The sequence below is a fragment of the Pongo abelii genome, chromosome 16 (assembly GCF_028885655.2).
Source record: "Pongo abelii isolate AG06213 chromosome 16, NHGRI_mPonAbe1-v2.0_pri, whole genome shotgun sequence".
Classification (NCBI taxonomy): domain Eukaryota; kingdom Metazoa; phylum Chordata; class Mammalia; order Primates; family Hominidae; genus Pongo; species Pongo abelii.
Window position 1 is genome coordinate 87061151 of NC_072001.2, and position 18528 is coordinate 87079678.

The following is an 18528-nucleotide window of genomic DNA, read 5'->3' on the forward strand; positions in this document are numbered from 1 at the left end:
ATGGGGTCAGCATACTCAGAAGCAAAGAAGTAGAGAGAGTTGGATACCTGAATAAAATTGGGAAAAGTTAGAAAGAGAGGAATGGATGCTGGATAGGAGCCACCAGTTTCTACTACGATAACCTACTTACTTCATTTTAAACGGTGATATTTTAAACGTGGGAACATTTTGCCTTGTGAGTTTTTTTCTTTGAGAAACATAGCAGTATCTTGTAACAAAGAAGATATGGTGACACTTTGTCATCAAAAACTACTTTGGGGCTGGGCATGGTGGCTCACACCTGTAATCCCAGCACTTTGGGAGGCCAAGGCGGGTGGATCACCTGAGGTCAGGAGTTCAAGACCAGCCTGGCCAACATGGTGAAACCCTGCCTCTACTAAAAATACAAAAATTAGCTGGGCGTGGTGGTACATGACTGTAATCTCAACTACTTGGGAGGCTGAAGTAGGAGAATCGCGTGAACCCGGGAGGCAGAAGCTGCAGTGAGCCGGGATCGTGCCACTGCACTCCAGCCTGGGTGACAGAGCGAGGCTCTGTCTCAACAACAACAACAAAAAACAGAAACAAAACAAAACAAAACAAAACAAACTACTGTTGGAGGTAGGAACTGGCCCAAGGGCTGTATTCCCAGAACACGATTCCCTTTTCCCCACTGCAAACAAGATAGTTTACAGCAGTCTCACAACTTAATTGTCTCACACAGGACTGTTCCTACTGTTAAGAGATCACAGCTAAGGCTTGGGCACCTTGACCTGCTGTAGAAGCTCAGTTAATGTACTTTTCATCATCTGGGCCCTGGTCTTCCCCTGTAAATACTGAAGTAGACCCAGTGACCTAGTGCCCAAGACACAAAATATTCAGCCTCCATAACATTTGTCTAACGACATGATTCTAGCTTTGCTCACTCCCATTAATTTCAAGTGAGTACTGGCTAGGCAGTCTATAGTGACTTGATTATGCTGCCTTTCTTGTCCTGTGCTGTCCTGAGAATCCTGGATTTGAAGCAGCCTATGAATAAGGTTTGAAAAATATTTATCCTACTATGCCGTCGTATGATGTTCTAGCACTGCATCTGTCATCTATCACCCCCCACCTTAATAAATGATAATTACGTGTGCAAACATGATGTATTAATCATTTATTAACTTGGGTGCTTACTTGACAGACACTGCTAGGTGCTTTGCCTATGCTGTACTTCGACAGATCCTGGGAAAGAACAGCCTGGCTCATTATGCCCTGGAGGCAGGGGCAGAGATTTCAGACTCCTGATTTCTGTGAGCCATTCCACACTTACCTCTGGGTTAGGGGAGGGACAGCAATAACCAGAGGATGGAGGTGGCACCTTTGCAGTGTTTAAAGTTCCAAACACCTAGGCCAGGTGCAGTGGCTTACGCCTGTAATCCGAGCACTTTGGGAGGCTGAGGCGGGTGGATCACTTGAAGTCAGGAGTTTGTGACCAGCCTGACCAATATGGCAAAACCCCGTTTCTACTAAAAATACAAATATTAGCTGGGCATGGTAATGCATGCCTGTAGTCTCAGCTACTCGGGAGGCTGAGGCCTGAGAATTGCTTGAACCCAGGAAGTAGAGGTTGCAGTGAGCCAAGATCATGCCACTGCATTCCAGCCTGGGCGACAGAGATTCCTTCTTGAAAAATAAAGTTCCAAACACCTAAATGCTCAAACTTTAGGAGGCAGCTCTCTGGGCTGTGGGCTGTCAGCATCCCCCTCCTAGATTCCAGGGATTTGGTTACATAGTTCCTTAGCTGTAATGCAGAGTATAAATTTTAGAACCCACGTGGCCCCAAATTCAAATTGTTTTAATGCATGTAACTAGTGACTAAAAACTTAGAATTTCAATTTACATCCGAGAGGTGGCACCATAACACAACAGCAAAAAGCCACACAAACTGAAACTCGGTTCCTTTTGTAGTGAACAGCACTATTAGGTAGTCTGCAGTGACTGACTACCTGCTCACATGCTGTGATCCTTCTCGTTTTCTCAGAGCCATTCCTTAAGCTTAGTCCCCTTGTATCTTAAATTTAGCTCAGGCCGGAGTGTTGTTAACCTGGGGCCAGCTGGGTACGTGAGAGTCTCAGCTCATTGCCATGGTGGAGTCAGCATGGTCTTGAGTTCCTTCCTTAACTCTGCAGGTTTCAGAAATCCACGTAGCCAGTGTTTCTGAAAATGGATCTGGGCTGGGCAATTGGCAAGGAGCTAATTTCTAATCAAGATGCCGGCTTATTAACTTGAGTGAATAACACAACTGCCAAATAGACTGTATAGTGGGATCTGCTAGTGAGAACATTCTGTCCCTTTGGGAAATCTCAAGAGCGAATCATCATTTGAAGGCTGCTTGGAGAGCCTAGAATCAGAGCCAGGGAAATTATGGGCCAGGGTAAGGGAGCTATGACCATCTATAGCTCCCATTTCTGCTGCAGGGATGGACCTATGGTATCAGCAAGCCACAGAAGGTCTTTTGGGACAACACTGGAGATAATGATCATTCATAGTACAGGAACTCCCTTTTTCCAGGTTGCAGGAAGACCACCTATTTCTACCCACATAGGCATTCCTCAGACAATCCTTATAATTTAGTTATTAAGGGTTTTTGCATTTTATAATCCTGTCTGCCTTAGGGTCCATCAGTCCCCTAGATAGAATTTGGGGAGGGAAGAATCCCCAAACTTCGCAGCCGCAAGTTACGTACTCCCTGGTCATTTCTACAGAAAACTAATCTGTGATGTGTTTTTACTATCACAGTGACATTCAAACTGTTTCAAAGCCTTGGGTTTCCCCAGAGATGCCTAGGGGGATTGGGGCACTGTGGACAATAAGGGAGTGAGTCAAGTCAACAGAAATGCTAGCCTTTAGTTCTCTTCTACAGCCGTACTGGGTGGCATGTACACGTGATAGCTGCTCATACCACATGTGGCTATTGAACACTTGAAATGTGGCTAACATAATTTAAAAGTAAAAGGTAAGGCTGGCCATGTTGGCTCACGCTTGTAATCCCAGCACTTTGGGAAGCTCAGGTAGGAGGATGGGTTGCGGCCAGGAGTTTGAGACCAGCCTGGGCGACGTAGTAAGACCCCATTTCTACAAAAAAAACAAAAAAATTAACCAGGCATGGTGGTGTGTGCCTGTAGTCTCAGCTACTTGTGAGGCTGAGGCAGGAGGATCACTTGAGCTCAGGAGTTCGACAGTGTAAGTGAGCCATGATTGCGCCACTGCACTCCAGCTTGGGTGACAGGGCAAGACCCTGTCTCAAATAAATAAAAATGAAAAACAAAAGCATAATAGAAATAAAGACCATGTTGGAAACGGTGCAACAGAGAAGAGGCTGAAAACGGTATGAAATTTAGAAGGCAAGATAGAGAACAGTGAATAAAGACAGGAAAATAACAGCATCAAGTCAGTTAAAAAAAAAATAATAATTATTATTATTATTATTTGAGACGAAGTTTCGCTCTTGTTGCCCAGGCTGGAGTGCGGTTGTGCAATCTTGGCTCACTGCAACCTCCGCCTCCCAGGTTCAAGCGATCTCCTGCCTCAGCCTCCTGAGTAGCTGGGATTACTGGCCTGAGCCACCACGCCTGGCTAATTTTTTTTTTTTTTTTTTTTTTGTATTTTTAGTAGAGACGGGGTTTCACCATGTTGGCCAGGCTGGTCTCAAACTCCTGACCTCAGGAGATCCATCTGCCTCGGCCTCCCAAACTGCTGGGATTACAGGCGTGAACCACTGCATCCGGCCAAAATTATTCATTTTTGTATTGTTTCACTTTTTATATTTTTTATTTTATTTTATTTTATTTTAATTTTATTTTGAGATGGAGTCTCGCTCTGTCACCCAGGCTGGAGTGCAGTGGAGCGATCTTGGCTCACTGCAAGCTCCGCCTCCCGGGTTCACGCCATTCTCCTGCCTCAGCCTCCTGAGTAGCTGGGACTACAGGTATCCGCCACCACGTCCAGCTAATTTCTTTTTGTATTTTTAGTAGAGACGGGGTTTCACCGTGTTAGCCAGTATGGCCTCGATCTCCTGACCTCGTGATCCACCTGCCTCGGCCTCCCAAAGTGCTGGGATTACAGGCGTGAGCCACCGTGCCAGCTTTATTATTTTGTAAACACACAAGTTGAGGAAATTTTAAAATGGGAAAAATACACACACAAACAACAACCTCTAGCCATTAGCAAGTAGAACAGCTTTATTTACCTAATTCAGACAGAGGCTGGAGATTCTTTAGGGAGTTAAAGGCACTAGCAGTGGAAAAAAACCATGAGATCATCATCACATCATCCCCTGAAGCTGTCTCAGGAGGAGTCACTGAAACCCAGAGAAAATCTAACTGGTAATTAATACATAGGGCTCTCGTGTCCCTGAGGGAAAGGAGTGAAAATACCAACTGAATTAGCCCATACATGGGGCTGTCTGTGCCCCTTAGGGAGAGGAATGAAAACAACTGAAATGAGCCCATGAGCCCATGAAGACACTGGTGAAAGATATGCGAGTTGTCCTTCTTGCACCTAAGCAGCCCACAGGTAACTCACTCTTATGTACGAACCTGACTGACTGGGTACCCATTATGTGCCTAGCTCAGTGCTGCATACTTTATGCTGTCTCTTAATCCTGCAATGGGGCAGTTGAATCACATATTAGCTGGGTTTTTTTTTGTTGTTGTTGTTTGTTTGTTTTTGAGACGGAGTCTCACTCTGTCACCCAGGCTGGAGTGCAGTGGTGCAATCTCGGCTCACTGCAACCTCCGCCTCCTGGGTTCAAGTGATTCTCCTGCCTCAGCCTCCCGAGTAGCTGGGATTAGTCACGTACCACCACACCCAGCTAATTTTTGTACTTTTAGTAGAGATGGGGTTTTGCCATGTTGGCCAGGCTGGTCTGGAACTCCTGACTTCAGGTGATCCTTCCACCTCGGCCTCCCAAAGTGATGGGATTACGGGCGTGAGCCACCGTGCCCGGCCAGCTGTTCTGACTGAAGACTTGTCTTCTTTGTTAACCTGCTCCTCCTATTTCATCCTGTAAATCTTTAAATCTGAGGGATATTATCCACAGCTCGTCTCCACTTTTCTAATCTGACAGCACTGATAATTGAATTCCTCAGAAGCAAGATGTTTCTCTGGCACCTAGAGGCCTCAGCAGCGTCACAACAGCTTAAGTGTCACTTCTTCCTCATCCTGGGCACACCATGATGTAGTGCAGCCCCGCTGATTGGGACCCGTACAGCCAACCTGGCCCCGGGCCACTCTCTCTCCTAGAATGTCCACAGGTCAAGGGATCTCTACTTCCATCCTTATTTTCCTCAAAAGCTGGTCCCAGCAGTAATCGACCAGACTTCTAGAAAAGAGGAGATATCTGCTCTCAAGGCTGCTGTGGGCTCCAGTGTTGTAATCTACTACTTGAATCTAGTTGTTTATTTCATTCTATAATAATTTAATATAATAATTTAATATAGCAGATGTCAGGAGAAATCTTTGTTTACATATTATGTCATATCTGGATATATCTGAATCCTAAATGATTAATCTAAATATTAACAATATTCACATTAGCAATATTCTGCCAATGTCAAGAGTATTTTCTGCTATTGAGCTTAAATCAATTTTATAATTTGAGAGTTTTAAAAGCATATCTTTCTGTGTTCATAAATAAACAGAACAAAGATTCTTTGAGTACCTTATATAATTTTTCACACAGAATTAACCAAAGCTTTATTTAATATTTCAAAATCCTCATCTATATATATGAAATATGTGTCTTTGGTTAAAATGCAAGATACTGAAAGAAAAATTCAAATAGGCATTTCAGTGAATAGTTTACATATAATATCTCATTTGTCTGACATTACAAAGTAAGCACTTTCACAACTAACATTTCCAGGTAACTAAAGTCCAATAATAATAGAGGCCACCTTAAACTGGGAGTATTTATTTCCTATATTGCCTAATTAAAAAAAAAACCCTTTTCACTGTAGATAATTTTGCTAATTAGAAGTCAACAGTCTACAGCATAGATTTCCATACACAGCCAGATGTGTGTTTGGATTGAATGAATGAAATGAAATAGGAAGTCTAGGAAAATTTTTAAGGTATAAAAAATTGTATTTAGGTTTGGCTTGAACTTGTTTAAAATAAATAAATTTTTAAAAAACATTATATTTAGGAAACAAGTATAGTTCTTTTATGAGAGTTAAAAATTAGTGCTGTCAATAACCTGATTCAGGGCAAATGATCATTTCCTTCAATTTTAACATTCTAAACTTAAAGCTGACATTTTATTACCCTTAATTCTATCATAAAGTCCTATATTTTTCTTTAGGTGAATAAAATACAAGGGATAATTACATATTTGTCTGTTGAGCTTTATAAGGAAAGTGGCTTTGGAAACAAAAACCATGCTAGAAATCTCCCCAGATGTCTTTTTCCTATGTGGTTTCAAGAACCCCAAAACTATTATCAGAGCAATGACTCAAGTTTATTATATTCTGTATAACCCCAGGTCCACCTAGCACTCAAAAACAAAACACAAACAAAAAACTCTAAAACTCCCCAGCATCCTGTTCTCAAAAGGACATTAATCTGATGTGTTCAGTAATTAACATTTGACATTCTAAATTCACTATCAATTGCCAAATGGCAAATGTTAACTAATTTTATTTTAATTTATGTATTTATTTATTTTTGAGATGGAGTCTTGCCCTGTCACTCAGGCTGGAGTGCAGTGGCACAATCTCAGCTCACTGCAACCTCCATCTCCCAGGTTCAAGCGACTCTCCAGCCTCAGCCTCCCTAGTAGCTGGGACTGCACCACCATGCATGGCTAATTTTTGTATTTTTCATAGAGATGGAGTTTTGCCATGTTGGCTAGGCTGGTCTCGAACTCCTGACCTCAGGTGGTCCACCACCTTGGCCACCCAAAGTGCTGAGATTACTGGCGTGAGCCACTGAGCCTGGCCAAATGCTACTAATTTTAGCTCAACTTTTATACAAACCGTCTTCTACATTTGAAGTGTTTATTTTCTGAATGAGATAACTTGCTTTCCTTTGCTAATTCACGTATGAATTAACATAAGGAAACAATCACAAATCCTTAATTCTCAAGGTCTCCTGCCCTAACTCATCTTCTGCCCGTTACTCTACATCCTTTATGTCAACATTTCACTTTAAAATTTACCAAATACTTCCCTCCCGTTGATTCAACAAATGTTTATGCAGCACCTATTATGTCCCACTAGGGGTTTAATGGTCACAACTCTATATTCTCAAGTTCTTCCTTTGATTATTTATTTTCATAATTCTGTGAGGGTGGCAGGGTGGATATTGTCCCCATTTTTACAGCTGAGCCAATAAACTCAGCGTTTACATTATTTTCTCAAGGTCACATTTTTTTTTTTTGAGACGGAGCCTCGCTCTGTCGCCCAGGCTGGAATGCAGTGGTGCAATCTTGGCTCACTGCAAGCTCTGCCTCCCGGGTTCACGCCATTCTCCTGCCTCAGCCTCCTGAGTAGCTGAGACTACAGGTGCCCGCCACCACGCCCGGCTAATTTTTTGTATTTTTTAGTAGAGACGGGGTTTCACCGTGTTAGCCAGGATGGTCTCGATCTCCTGACCTCGTGATCCACCCGCCTTGGCCTCCCAAAGTGCTGGGATTACAGGCGTGAGCCACCGCGCCCAGCCAAGGTCACATATGTTTTAAGCACAGAACTGGAAGCTAGGACTCCTTATACCTAATGCCGTATGTTATTATAACAGACTACTTGAAATTAATTCTATCTGACACTATTTTAGTTATTTGTTCTCACTCTTAAATTATCTTTAAGTTTTTTTATGTTATCTTCTGTCTTATGAAGCAGAAACTGTGCCTTTTATTTCTTCCTGGTTTTAAGCAGATCGGGGGCAGGGGTAGTCTGATAGTAACTGCCATTAAAAAACAAAAACCATAACAACATAGATTATTCATGCAGCATGCAGGATTAACTCATGTTGAAAGGAGGTTTCTTCCCATTTTTTCAAGCAGGGCTGATACTCAGGACACATGCAGCTGTGTTGGTGTTAACATATTTAAATACTGTTGGAAAACCACCTCTCTTCTGAGCTTCCTGAGAATTCCTCCTCCAGTGCTGGCCTTGAACTCATACGTCTCCCTTTGTGTCAACAGCTGGCACAGCACAGAATCCTGACCTACAGCTACAGTCAGCTATACTGTCCCAACTACTGGTCAGTGCCTGTGCTTGAGTCAGGTGATGATTTTATAAATCTTGTTTTTTTTTATAATTTCTTTGAGACAGAGTTTTGCTCTTGTTGCCTGGGCTGGAGTGCAATGGCATGGTCTCAAGTCACTGCAACCTCCACCTCCCAGGTTCAAGTGATTCTCTGAACTCAGCCTCCCAAGTAACTGGGATTACAGGCGTCCGCCACCATGCCTGGCTAATTTTTGTATTTTTAGTAGAGACAGGATTTCACCATATTGGCCAGGCTGGTCTTGAACTCCTGACCTAGGGTGATCTGCCCATTTCAGCCTCCCAAAGTGCAGGATTACAAGTGTGAGCCACTGTGCCCAGCCTATAAATCATTACTTTTAAGAGACAGCATCTATCTAGCCCAAACTGGAGTACAGTGGCATGATCCTAGCTCACTGTAGTCTTGAACTCCTCCTGGACTCAAGGGATCCTCCTGCCTCAGCCTCCTGAGTAGCTAGGACTACAGGCGTGCACCACCACACCCAGCTAATTTTTAAATTTTCTGTAGAGACAGGATCTTGCTACATTGCCCAGGCTGGCCTCCAACTCCTGGCTTCAAGTGATCTTCCCGCCTCGGCCTCCCAGAGTGCTGGGATAACAGGTGTGAGCCACCATACCCAACCAGGTGATATTTTTGATAACACTTCTGCTTTCAGAGAAGATCCTGGGGTATAGTCAGGACATTACTATCTTGGCTAAATACCTGTAGTATCAAATCCTATCTTTGTATAACAGCATTGGCTTCTTGCCTACTGATGTAATTAGGGAGGTACAGGGAAAACCCTTACTGTTAAAATTGTATTCGCATCTTAGTGTGAATGCCCGACTTATTAGGTCATTTCCAATAAAATAGTTACCTGACAGGATGGCTCTTCAGGGAGAATAAAAGGGAGAGGTAGATGCAGAGCATGAAGTACCTGGAAAAGTCAACCTCAAGGGCCTAGAGTGGGGTGCTAAGAGAGAAGGCAGTAAAAAAACAGGTTTACGAAGATGCCCTTTTTTTTTTTGAGATGAAGTCTCACTCTGTTGCCCAGGCTGGAGTGCAGTGGCACGATCTTGGCTCACTGCAACTTCCACCTCTGGGCTTCAAGCGACTGTCCTGCCTCAGCCTCCCGAGTAGCTGGGATTACAGGCATGTGTCACCATGCCCGGCTAATTTTTGTATTTTTAGTAGAGATGGGGGTCTCATCATGTTGGTCAGGCTGGTCTCAAACTCCTGACCCCAAGTGATCTGCCCACCTCAGCCTCCCAAAGTGCTGGGATTACAGGCGTGAGCCACCATGCCCAGCTGGAAGATGCCTTTTTAAATTTTTTTTTTTTTTTGTCACTCCAATAAAGTCAAGAAGGTGCCTGTTAATTCCTTTGACCTATGTTGAAATTTGCACTCTTAATGTTACTCTTAAACCAAATAAGCCCTTTTCAACAGATATGAAGGACAGTATTAAAAAAACCAAAAATCTCATTTCACCATATTAATAAATGGGCTAACAGCCAGAACTTGGGAGTGAAGATGCTTAAATATTTTTAAATTTTTATTTGAATGAAATCATTGTAATAATCATTAAAATGATTTGTAATACAATGATCTCTGTGAAAGGAAGTTTATAGCATCACTATTTATAGAAGAGAAAGCAGCAGAGGTATGCATCTGGAAGTGAATATAACATTGTAAAATCAGCCCACATTAAATACCAAAAAAGTAAGAACAATCAAAATGCAGCATTATTTACAGACTAAAAAGGAAAGTGTGAACAGTACAGAGTTAAACTTTCGTATGTGTGAATTTTGACCTATGTTGTTAGCAAAAAGCCTTAGTGTTTGTATAAAATGATGTGTATCCTTATCCCAATCACCACCAGATCAAGACACAAACCGACAATGATTCCTTCCTTATTTTACAGCTTTATTACTGATTTCCCTCTAAAAAGAGACTCAAATGTGGAGCTGACTCATCTATAGATTAAGAAATCACAAAGTACCATAGTCACATAACAAAAGCAAAAAAAAAAAAAGCAATTGTTTTATGTTTCAACTGCTGATATTATGTACAATCTATCACAAAAAGCATAGCTGTGCATTCATGAGCTGATTATATCAACCTCTAGAATTTTAGAAACAAGAACACCTAAGCATATGGATACTCTCTTACCTTACAAAGTAAAAGCATTTTCTATTTTAAAATTTTTATTTCTGTGTAAAACAAAGAATTCCTAGAGGTCAAATAATATACCAAACTCAAAGCACTATTAAGTCATGAAACAAAGAAGATTCTGAGGTAGAAGTCAAGCAATATAATCCACAATTTCAGGTATTCCCAGCAACCAGCGCATCTCGCAAGTAAGATCTATTTTTTTTTTTAAAGTCTCAACTTCCAAAAAATCAATAATCCATTCTGTAAAATCAGATGTAAAACTATGACCAACAGAAGACACCCAGACTTTTGTCATGGTAACAGAGTAAATGCTTTTACTAAATCTGCCAACATTTCTATCAGTAGTAACCGTAAGGAGGCCGCTGGTTGTAACCATAATGTCCATATTGCTGGGGATAGTAAGGTTCTCCCCAGGATCGTCCGTGCCACTGACTGGATCGATTGTCACTTGGCCACCCCCATCTGTTGTCCCTGCCTCTGAACTGTCTGTTGTCTTGCAACCTACAACAATAAAACAAAAAAGGTCTTTAAACTTTCCTTGTTAAAAAAACATATGACAAACCCATAGCAGTGCTTCTGGTTTCTCATTCTAATACACAATAAATAAGACTAAAAAACATTTTTCACAATAGAATGTTATAGCGCCAGTTATTCAAAACTTTCCTAAGATTGAAATCATTCTTCCAGTATTATACTAGGTACACTTTACAGAGACATAGGCAGACTATATAACCAATAGAATAGTTCCAAATAAAAGTGAAATCTATTCAATTGTACAAAAACGGTATGGTAATTTATTCCTTTGACTATTTTGAATTATTAAGTAAAAGTAACTTCCATTTGTAAACTTCTTCCTAAAGTAAAATCGAAACAATATTTTCTTTATGGAATTGAACAAGTTGTAGAAAACTCTAGGTTTTTAAAGTAGATTTGCATTGAAAATATTAGTCTACAGAAAAAACATTTGAAAACAAAAAAACACACACACTTGAACAGCAAGGAAAAAATATAAGGTGCTGAAAAAATATTAAAGCAAATATTTATCAGAAACGATGTACCAGGTTTAAAGGTACTAGGTATGCCATACCAAAAACACTGGTCCCTGCCCTCACTGGCCTTCCAGTCTAGCAGATTAAAGCTATCCTCTGCCAGATCAACCATCTGCATTTATTCTTTTGAATACACACCGATTGCCTCTGTTTCTTTGGTTCCCACCAGCTCTGCTATTCCATTCCTCAACAATTGGAGGAGACTCAGGAGGGCGTTTCAGGTATTCCTGATACTCCTTGTCATTTTCTGTGAATCTACTAGCAAACATCTCTTCAAAATTTGGAACAGCTTCAGCAGTGTCAGTCATTCTGAAAATCTGTACAATTTTAAAGACATTTCCATTAAAAAAAATTTAAACATTAACATTCTCTCCAGATAATGAAAAACCAAGAAGTAAGCAATTTTTAGGCAGGGTATTCATGGAAGTCTTTGTGTGCTTTCAGACTTGTCATATTTTAGATACTGAATTCAACATTTTTTTTTTTTTTTTTGAGACAGGGTCTCTGACTCTGTCACCCAGGCTGGAGCACAGTGGCACAACCTCGGGTCACTGCAGCCTTGACTTCCCTGGCTCAAACAATCCTACCACCTCAGCCTCCCAAGTTGCTGGGACTACAGGTGCATGCCACCCACACCCGGCTAATTTTTGTATTTTTTTGAAGAGACAGGGTCTCGACATGTTGCCTAGGCTGGAAGTCTTGGGCTTCAGTGATCCTCCTGCCTTGGCCTCCCAAAGTGCTGGGATTATAAGCATGAGCCACTGTGCCTGGCCCAAATTATTTTTCTTACTTTATTAATTTCCAGTAAAAGGTTTTGGACAAAGAGATGTGACAATGGAAGCTACTGTGATAACTTCTTCATTAGTCCGCCTTTGCTCCAAACATATGCAAATATTTGTAACATGTATACTACATACTTTCACCCCAACAAAATTAAACCAAAATTATTGTTGAATTGCAAGAAACAATATGTAGATTTGTTTATTTTTTCCCCCCAAGACGGAGTCTTGCTCTGTCACCCAGAGCTGGAGTGCAATGGCGTGATCTCAGTACACTGCAACCTCTGCCTCCCAGGTTCAAGCAATTCTCCTGCCTCAGCCTCCCAAGTAGCTGGGATTACAGGTATGCGCCACCACACTCAGCTAATCTTTGCATTTTTAGTAGAGATGGGGTTTTGTTGGCCAGGCTGGTTTTGAACTCCTGACCTCATGATCTGCCTGCCAAAGTGATTACAAGTGTGAGTCACTGCGCCCAGCCTCTTTTTTTTTTTTTTTTTGAGACGGAGTTTCACTCTTGTTGCCCAGGCTGGAGTGCAATGGCACGATCTCAGCTCACTGCAATCTCCGCCTCCCGAATTCAAGTGATTCTCCTGTCTCAGCCTCCCGAGTAGCTGGGATTACAGGTGCACGCACGCCCGCTAATTTTTGTATTTTTAGTAGAGACGGGGTTTCATCATGTTGGCCAGGCTGATCTTGAACTCCTGACCTCAGGTGATCCACCTGCCTCTGCCTCCCAAAGTGCTGGGATAACAGGCATGAGCCACCGTGCCCAGCCTGACACTCTTACCTTTCAGGCTATTGCTCTTAGTATGCTTTATCAAATACCAAATATCAAAGACTTTCAATGTGTCTGGCATTGGCAAACTATGTCAAATTCTCAAATCCAAGGAATGAGTTTTAAATAAATTCAGCTAATTAAAATCATGCCTAGAATTCTATTGGGATCACAGAAATCACTAAAAAGATGACCCATACCTAATCCAGATGGGCAGTAAAAATCATAAGGCAAGGAAAAGGTGCTACTCCATTTTTATGTTCTCATATGTTCTCCCACGACTCCCCACCCACACTCATGTAAACAAGTATCAACTGTATTACTGAGAACGAAATTTAAATAGAATGTTAATCGACCCAAGCTTTACTTACCCCAAAGATTTGAAGCAGCTGTATTGCTTAATGTTTAGGTTGTTTAAATCTGTGGGAGGAAAAAAACAAACGACTTTATTAACTCTCAAAAGGTGTTTGAGGGGGAGGGTGGCGCATAAGAGTCAAGGAAAGAATTGGAGTAAAAGTGCTCTAAGGCCAGGCGCGGTGGCTCACGCCACTCCCAACACTTCGGGAGGCCGAGGCGGGCGGATCACGAGGTCAGGAAATCGAGACCAGCCTGGCTAACACGGTGAAACCCCGTCTCTCCTAAAAATAGAAAAAATTAGCCGGGCGTGGTGGCAAGTGCCTGTAGTCCCAGCTACTCGGGACGCTGAGGCAGTAGAATCGCTTGAACCTGGGAGGCGGAGGTTGCCGTAAGCCGAGATCCGCCACTGCACTCCAGCCTGGGCGACAGAGCGAGACTCCGTCTCAAAAAAAAAAAAAAAAGTGCTCTAAAGACTTCCAAAGCTAATATTCCAAAGAGGGAACTGGTTCTCAAGAGCAAGAAGCTACAAAATTTGTCCTCTGGGCCTTCAAAAGCAAAATAGTTCCAAGTATGAATAAAAACTTCATAAAGTATGTATGTTCTTTTAGGGTAAGCCTTTCAGATTTGTACTAGAACACTGCTAATTTATTCACCACAAATAAAACCACAAAGAACATTGGCTGCGAGCGACTAACCCCAGAAATAACCAACCATAATGGGGTTTCGCTGCCTTAGGAGGTGAGCCCGGGGAACAGACGAAGATGCAGAATGAAAACAACTGCGTTTTCCAGTCCGTCCTTAAGGCCCATCACAGCTTGCTTACCAAGGTTCTGGCAGATTTGCTCCCTTCCGAAGCACCTTATACCTCCAGAAGTGAGGGAAATTACGGGCCGTGAGAAGTAAATCGGTTTCGGTCTAGCAAAGAGTACAGATCACCGCACAGGGGGAGGACACCTCGCTGGCCACCCAGCTCGGCCGCCCCGCTCCCTCCTCCCGGGCGTCCGGGGCGACTCACCCGCCAAGGGCTATGTCTATCCAGCTCGGGCCGAACCCCGCCGGCGAGACACTGAGAAGCCCAGGAGAGGTGGCCTCTGGCCCCCCACACCGTGGAAAGCCGGACCACTCCAGTTCTCCAATGTAACGGAGCGCCTTCCTCTAAAATCCGACACCCACCTGACTTCCGCTTCCGGCGGGCTAAAGTTGAGGGTGCCTGTCAAGTCTCGCGATAACTAAGGCTCTCCGTGTGGATCGCTTTGCAGCGGATCGTTTCTTCAAATGCTGGCACAACGCCCAGAGCTCGATGAGGTGTGGGCAAGTAGCTGTCTAAAGGTGGATGATGCCCTCCATGCGCTTTCAGCCTGCCTGGTGGCTGGGCAGTCGAAAACGTCGCCATCTATTAAGCTCCTTTGACTGGGAGCAGGTGACGGGTAGAGACGGAAGTTCTGGGAATCACCGGAGAAGGGAGGGAAGGGCTCCTTCCGGCCGCCTGCTCCCGGAGTCTTCGTGGGGAACGTGAGGTGAGAGCAGGCCGTGAAGAGTAGACACGACTGATGACTTCAGGGATGCTACGACTTTCTCTCCTGCCTGGGCAAGCCTCGGTAGTAAGATTTCCATAGTCCGTTTTGTATGTGGTTTTGCAGAAACATACCCCCTCTCTGCCCCAGGTTCAGTCGTCAGTATCCAGCTACTTCCAAGAGCCTTGCCCATGCCTTCTGGGATGTTCAGCAAATGTATAAACACTTAATATCCCGACAAAGCTTGGCCTCTTCCTTCCCAAATTACTTCCCAGGCTATGCACCCGTTTTTGTTAATGCAACCAACTTGGAAACTTTGAGGTCAGATTTGATGCCCTTTCTTTCCTTTCCATGATCCAATCACTTGCCAAGTCCTGTCGATTGTACCCCTACAGTAATTCTGGCATCTTCTTACCCACTGCCCCCACCTAATCAACGTTCTCATTACCATCTCCTGCACGGTGTCAGTGCAGTACCTTTCTCATTGATGTCCTTCCTCTAGCATCACTCTGCTACTAGCCTATCTTACATACCTGCTATAGGTGTAGCCATCTTCAAGCACCACCTTGATCCAAAATAGCTGATCCAGTGGCTCTCTGCTGCCTGTAGATTAAAGGTCAAGTTTATTAACTTGGATTCAAAACTTGTTTTATTTTCTGCTGTTCCCTTTCCATTCTCCCTCAGTCAGTGGTAAACCAGACCCTGTGAAGTACTTCATGCATAAATTACTGCATTTTTATAGATTGCTCATGTCCCTTGCATGAAATACCTGTCCCTCCCCCTCATCTCCAAATGTTGAAATTGTTTCCAATATTTAAAGCTTTAGAAAGTGACATCTCCACCTAGAAATAATTTTTCTTTCTATCGAGAGTCCATCATATTTTTGGAACTTCATGTATTTAGTTATTACCACTTTCTGACTTCGAACTAAAATTATTTACTTGCAAGTCTTTCCCCCTATTAAACTGTAAACAGGCCTTTATCTAATGCATTTCTACATTCTGGAGTGTATAACATTGTGCTTTTTTTGTTTGTTTGTTTCTTTGACAGGGTCTCATTCTGTTGCCCAGGCTGGAGTACAGTGACGTGGTCATGGCATACTGCAGCCTCGACTTTCTGGGCTCAGGTGATCCTCTCAGCTCAGCTTCTGGAGAGCTGGGACTACAGGTGCACACCACCACCCTGCTAATTTTTTGTATTTTTTGTAGAGATAGAATTTCGCAGTATTGCCCAGTCTGGTCTCGAACTCTGGGCTCAAGCAGTCCACCCACCTCAGCCTCCCAAAGGGCTGGGATTACAGGCCTGAGCTGCCGAGCCCAGCCCCACATTGTGCTTTTTCAATGACATTAGCACCGAATAAATGTTTGTGGAATTAATGATAGAACTATGAATATTCCAAGTAATGTTTTAGAAACATTTACCTAGCAAAAGTGTATAGGATAGTATGGATGAGGGAATAGGATAGTCTTGGTGTTGGGTAGTAAAGGTAAGAGGTGTAACAACCAAGGTTACAATAATTGAATAAAAGGCTGGGCGCGGTGGCTCACGCATGTAATCCCAGCACTTTGGGAGGCCAAGGCGGGTGGATCACGAGGTCAGGAGATCGAGACCATCCTGGCTAACACGGTGAAACCCTGTGTCTACTAAGTATACAAAAAATTAGCTGGGCGCGGTGGCCGGCACCTGTAGTCCTAGCAACTCGGGAGGCTGAGGCAGGAGAATGGCGTGAACCCAGGAGGTGGAACTTGCAGTGAGCAGAGATTGCGCCACTGCACTCCAGCCTGGGTGACAGAGCAAGACTCCGTCTCAAAAAAAAAAAAATAATAATAATAATAATTATTGAATAGTACTATCCTGGAGCTCCAGTAGTGCAATTGGTTAGCACACAGTACTTATATAAATAGTACTATCCTTAGTTACTGAGTGGATGATGAGAGAAAAAGATTGGTAGAAATCAGGGAAGAAGCTGGGTGCAGTGGCTCATTCCTGTAATCCTTGCACTTTGAGAGGCCGAGGCAGGCGGATCACTTGAGGTCAGGAGTTCAAGACCAGCCTGACCAACATGGTGAAATCCTGTCTCTACTAAAAATTCAAAAAAATTAGCCAGGTGTGGTCGCAGGCGCCTGTAATCCCAGCTACTCGGGAAGCTGAGGCAGGGAGAATTGCTTGAACCTGGGAGTCAGAGGTTGCAGTGAGCCGTGATTGCACCACTGCACTCCAGCCTGGGTGACAGAATGCGACTCAATCAAAAAAAAAAAAAAAAGAAATCAGGAAAGGCTCCAATTCTTTGAACCTGGGAAATTGGGGCTGAAAAGGAATATCCATAAGATAAAGTGGCTTTAAGGCAAAAATGAACTCAGAGCCCAAATACATTTGTAAAATTTGAAACACTGGTGAAATATTCAAGAGAAAATTTCCAGGGAGTTGTTAGAAATACAAGACTAAATCTCAGGAAAGAGAGGCTCTGCCCAGATATGTAAATGTGTGAGTAATTCATGAAGAAACAATAGTTGAAATCACTGGTGTACAGATGCTCCCTGACAGGACGGTTTGACTTAACGATTGTTGTACTTTACAATGGTACCTACCATGTGCATTCAGTAGCAGGGTACTTTGAATACCTATACAAACATTCTGTTTTTCACTTTCAGTACGGTAGTCAATAAATTATATGAGATATTCAACACTTTATTATAAAATAAGCTTTGTGTTAAATGAGCTTGCCCACCTATAGGCTAATGTAAGTGTTCTGAGCATGTTTAAGGTAGGCTACCCTAAGCTATGATGTTTGGTAGATTAGGTGTACTAACTGCATTTTTGACTTAATGATATTTTCAACTTATGATGGGTTCATCTGGACATAACCCCGTCAAAAATCAAGGAGCAGCTGTATATGATCTTTTCAACAGGGAAAGTATTCATAGAGAAGAGAAGACGACCAAGGCCTATCCCTCAGGAAATACCCATATTTAGGAGACAAGAACAGGAAATAGAAAACTTGAAGAGGGGCAGTGTGACAATTGAAAAACTAAAAAAAATGCTTCCCTACCTAGTATCAGGAGTCAAGGAGGATATTTGGAAAGGTGCTTCTTGTAGGCTCATTTGCTTGTTTCCTCGTGAATATTATTGACATTATTTGTAAGTAATGAGGACTTACGCAGAAACTAACATACAGGCTGGGCTCCCTAATCCCCAAATACAAAATACAAAATGTCCCCAAATCCAAAACTTTTTGAGTGACAACATGACACTCAAAGGAAATGTTCATTGGAGCGTTTTGGATTTCAGATTTTCATAGTAGGGATACTCAACTGGTATTTCTTTCCTGTAAATTTGTGTGTGACACTTAGGGGCCTCTAGGCCTCTGAGAGTTTCTATGAAGAACTCTAGGTATTCCAGCAGATTTTCAAATTTTCAAATGAAATTTTTTTCTGCCTACCAATGTCTTTTCATACTCTGATATCTTATTGATTATTGTGTCTCATTTTCTGACAACAGGAAATCTGTTTCATGAAGGGGAATTTTCTAGATAACTGACACTCAGACTTTAAGCATCAGAAATTTTTTATAAAAACCATTTTTGATGGAAATGTTTGCAAAATGTGGCTCTTACCTATCTGGTATAACCAGAATATATGGGCCATAATTTAATA

The 18528-nt window shown here is 42.6% G+C and overlaps 2 protein-coding genes across 5 annotated transcripts in view; one reads left to right on the forward strand and one right to left on the reverse strand.

The window, feature by feature from the left end:
* Positions 1-10131: 10131 nt before the first annotated feature.
* RAMAC (RNA guanine-7 methyltransferase activating subunit) lies at positions 10132-14542 on the reverse strand. The gene is given in 4 exon segments (NM_001132413.1): positions 10132-10902; positions 11589-11767; positions 13376-13424; positions 14377-14542. Coding segments are annotated over 2 exon segments (333 nt in total). The 5' UTR covers positions 11759-11767; positions 13376-13424; positions 14377-14542; the 3' UTR covers positions 10132-10739.
* A 42-nt stretch (positions 14543-14584) lies between these two features.
* The window catches only part of HOMER2 (homer scaffold protein 2), a 144605-nt gene continuing 140661 nt past the window's right edge, over positions 14585-18528 (forward strand). Inside the window, exon 1 of one of the 4 annotated variants that reach the window (XM_054531772.2) lies at positions 14585-14666. In XM_054531772.2, the coding sequence (XP_054387747.1) occupies positions 14662-14666 (5 nt within the window). In that variant the 5' untranslated portion in view covers positions 14585-14661. Of the gene's footprint in view, positions 14963-18528 lie in introns of all 4 variants that reach the window. The other 3 variants (XM_054531776.2, XM_054531775.2, XM_054531777.2) reach the window with 3 other exon arrangements.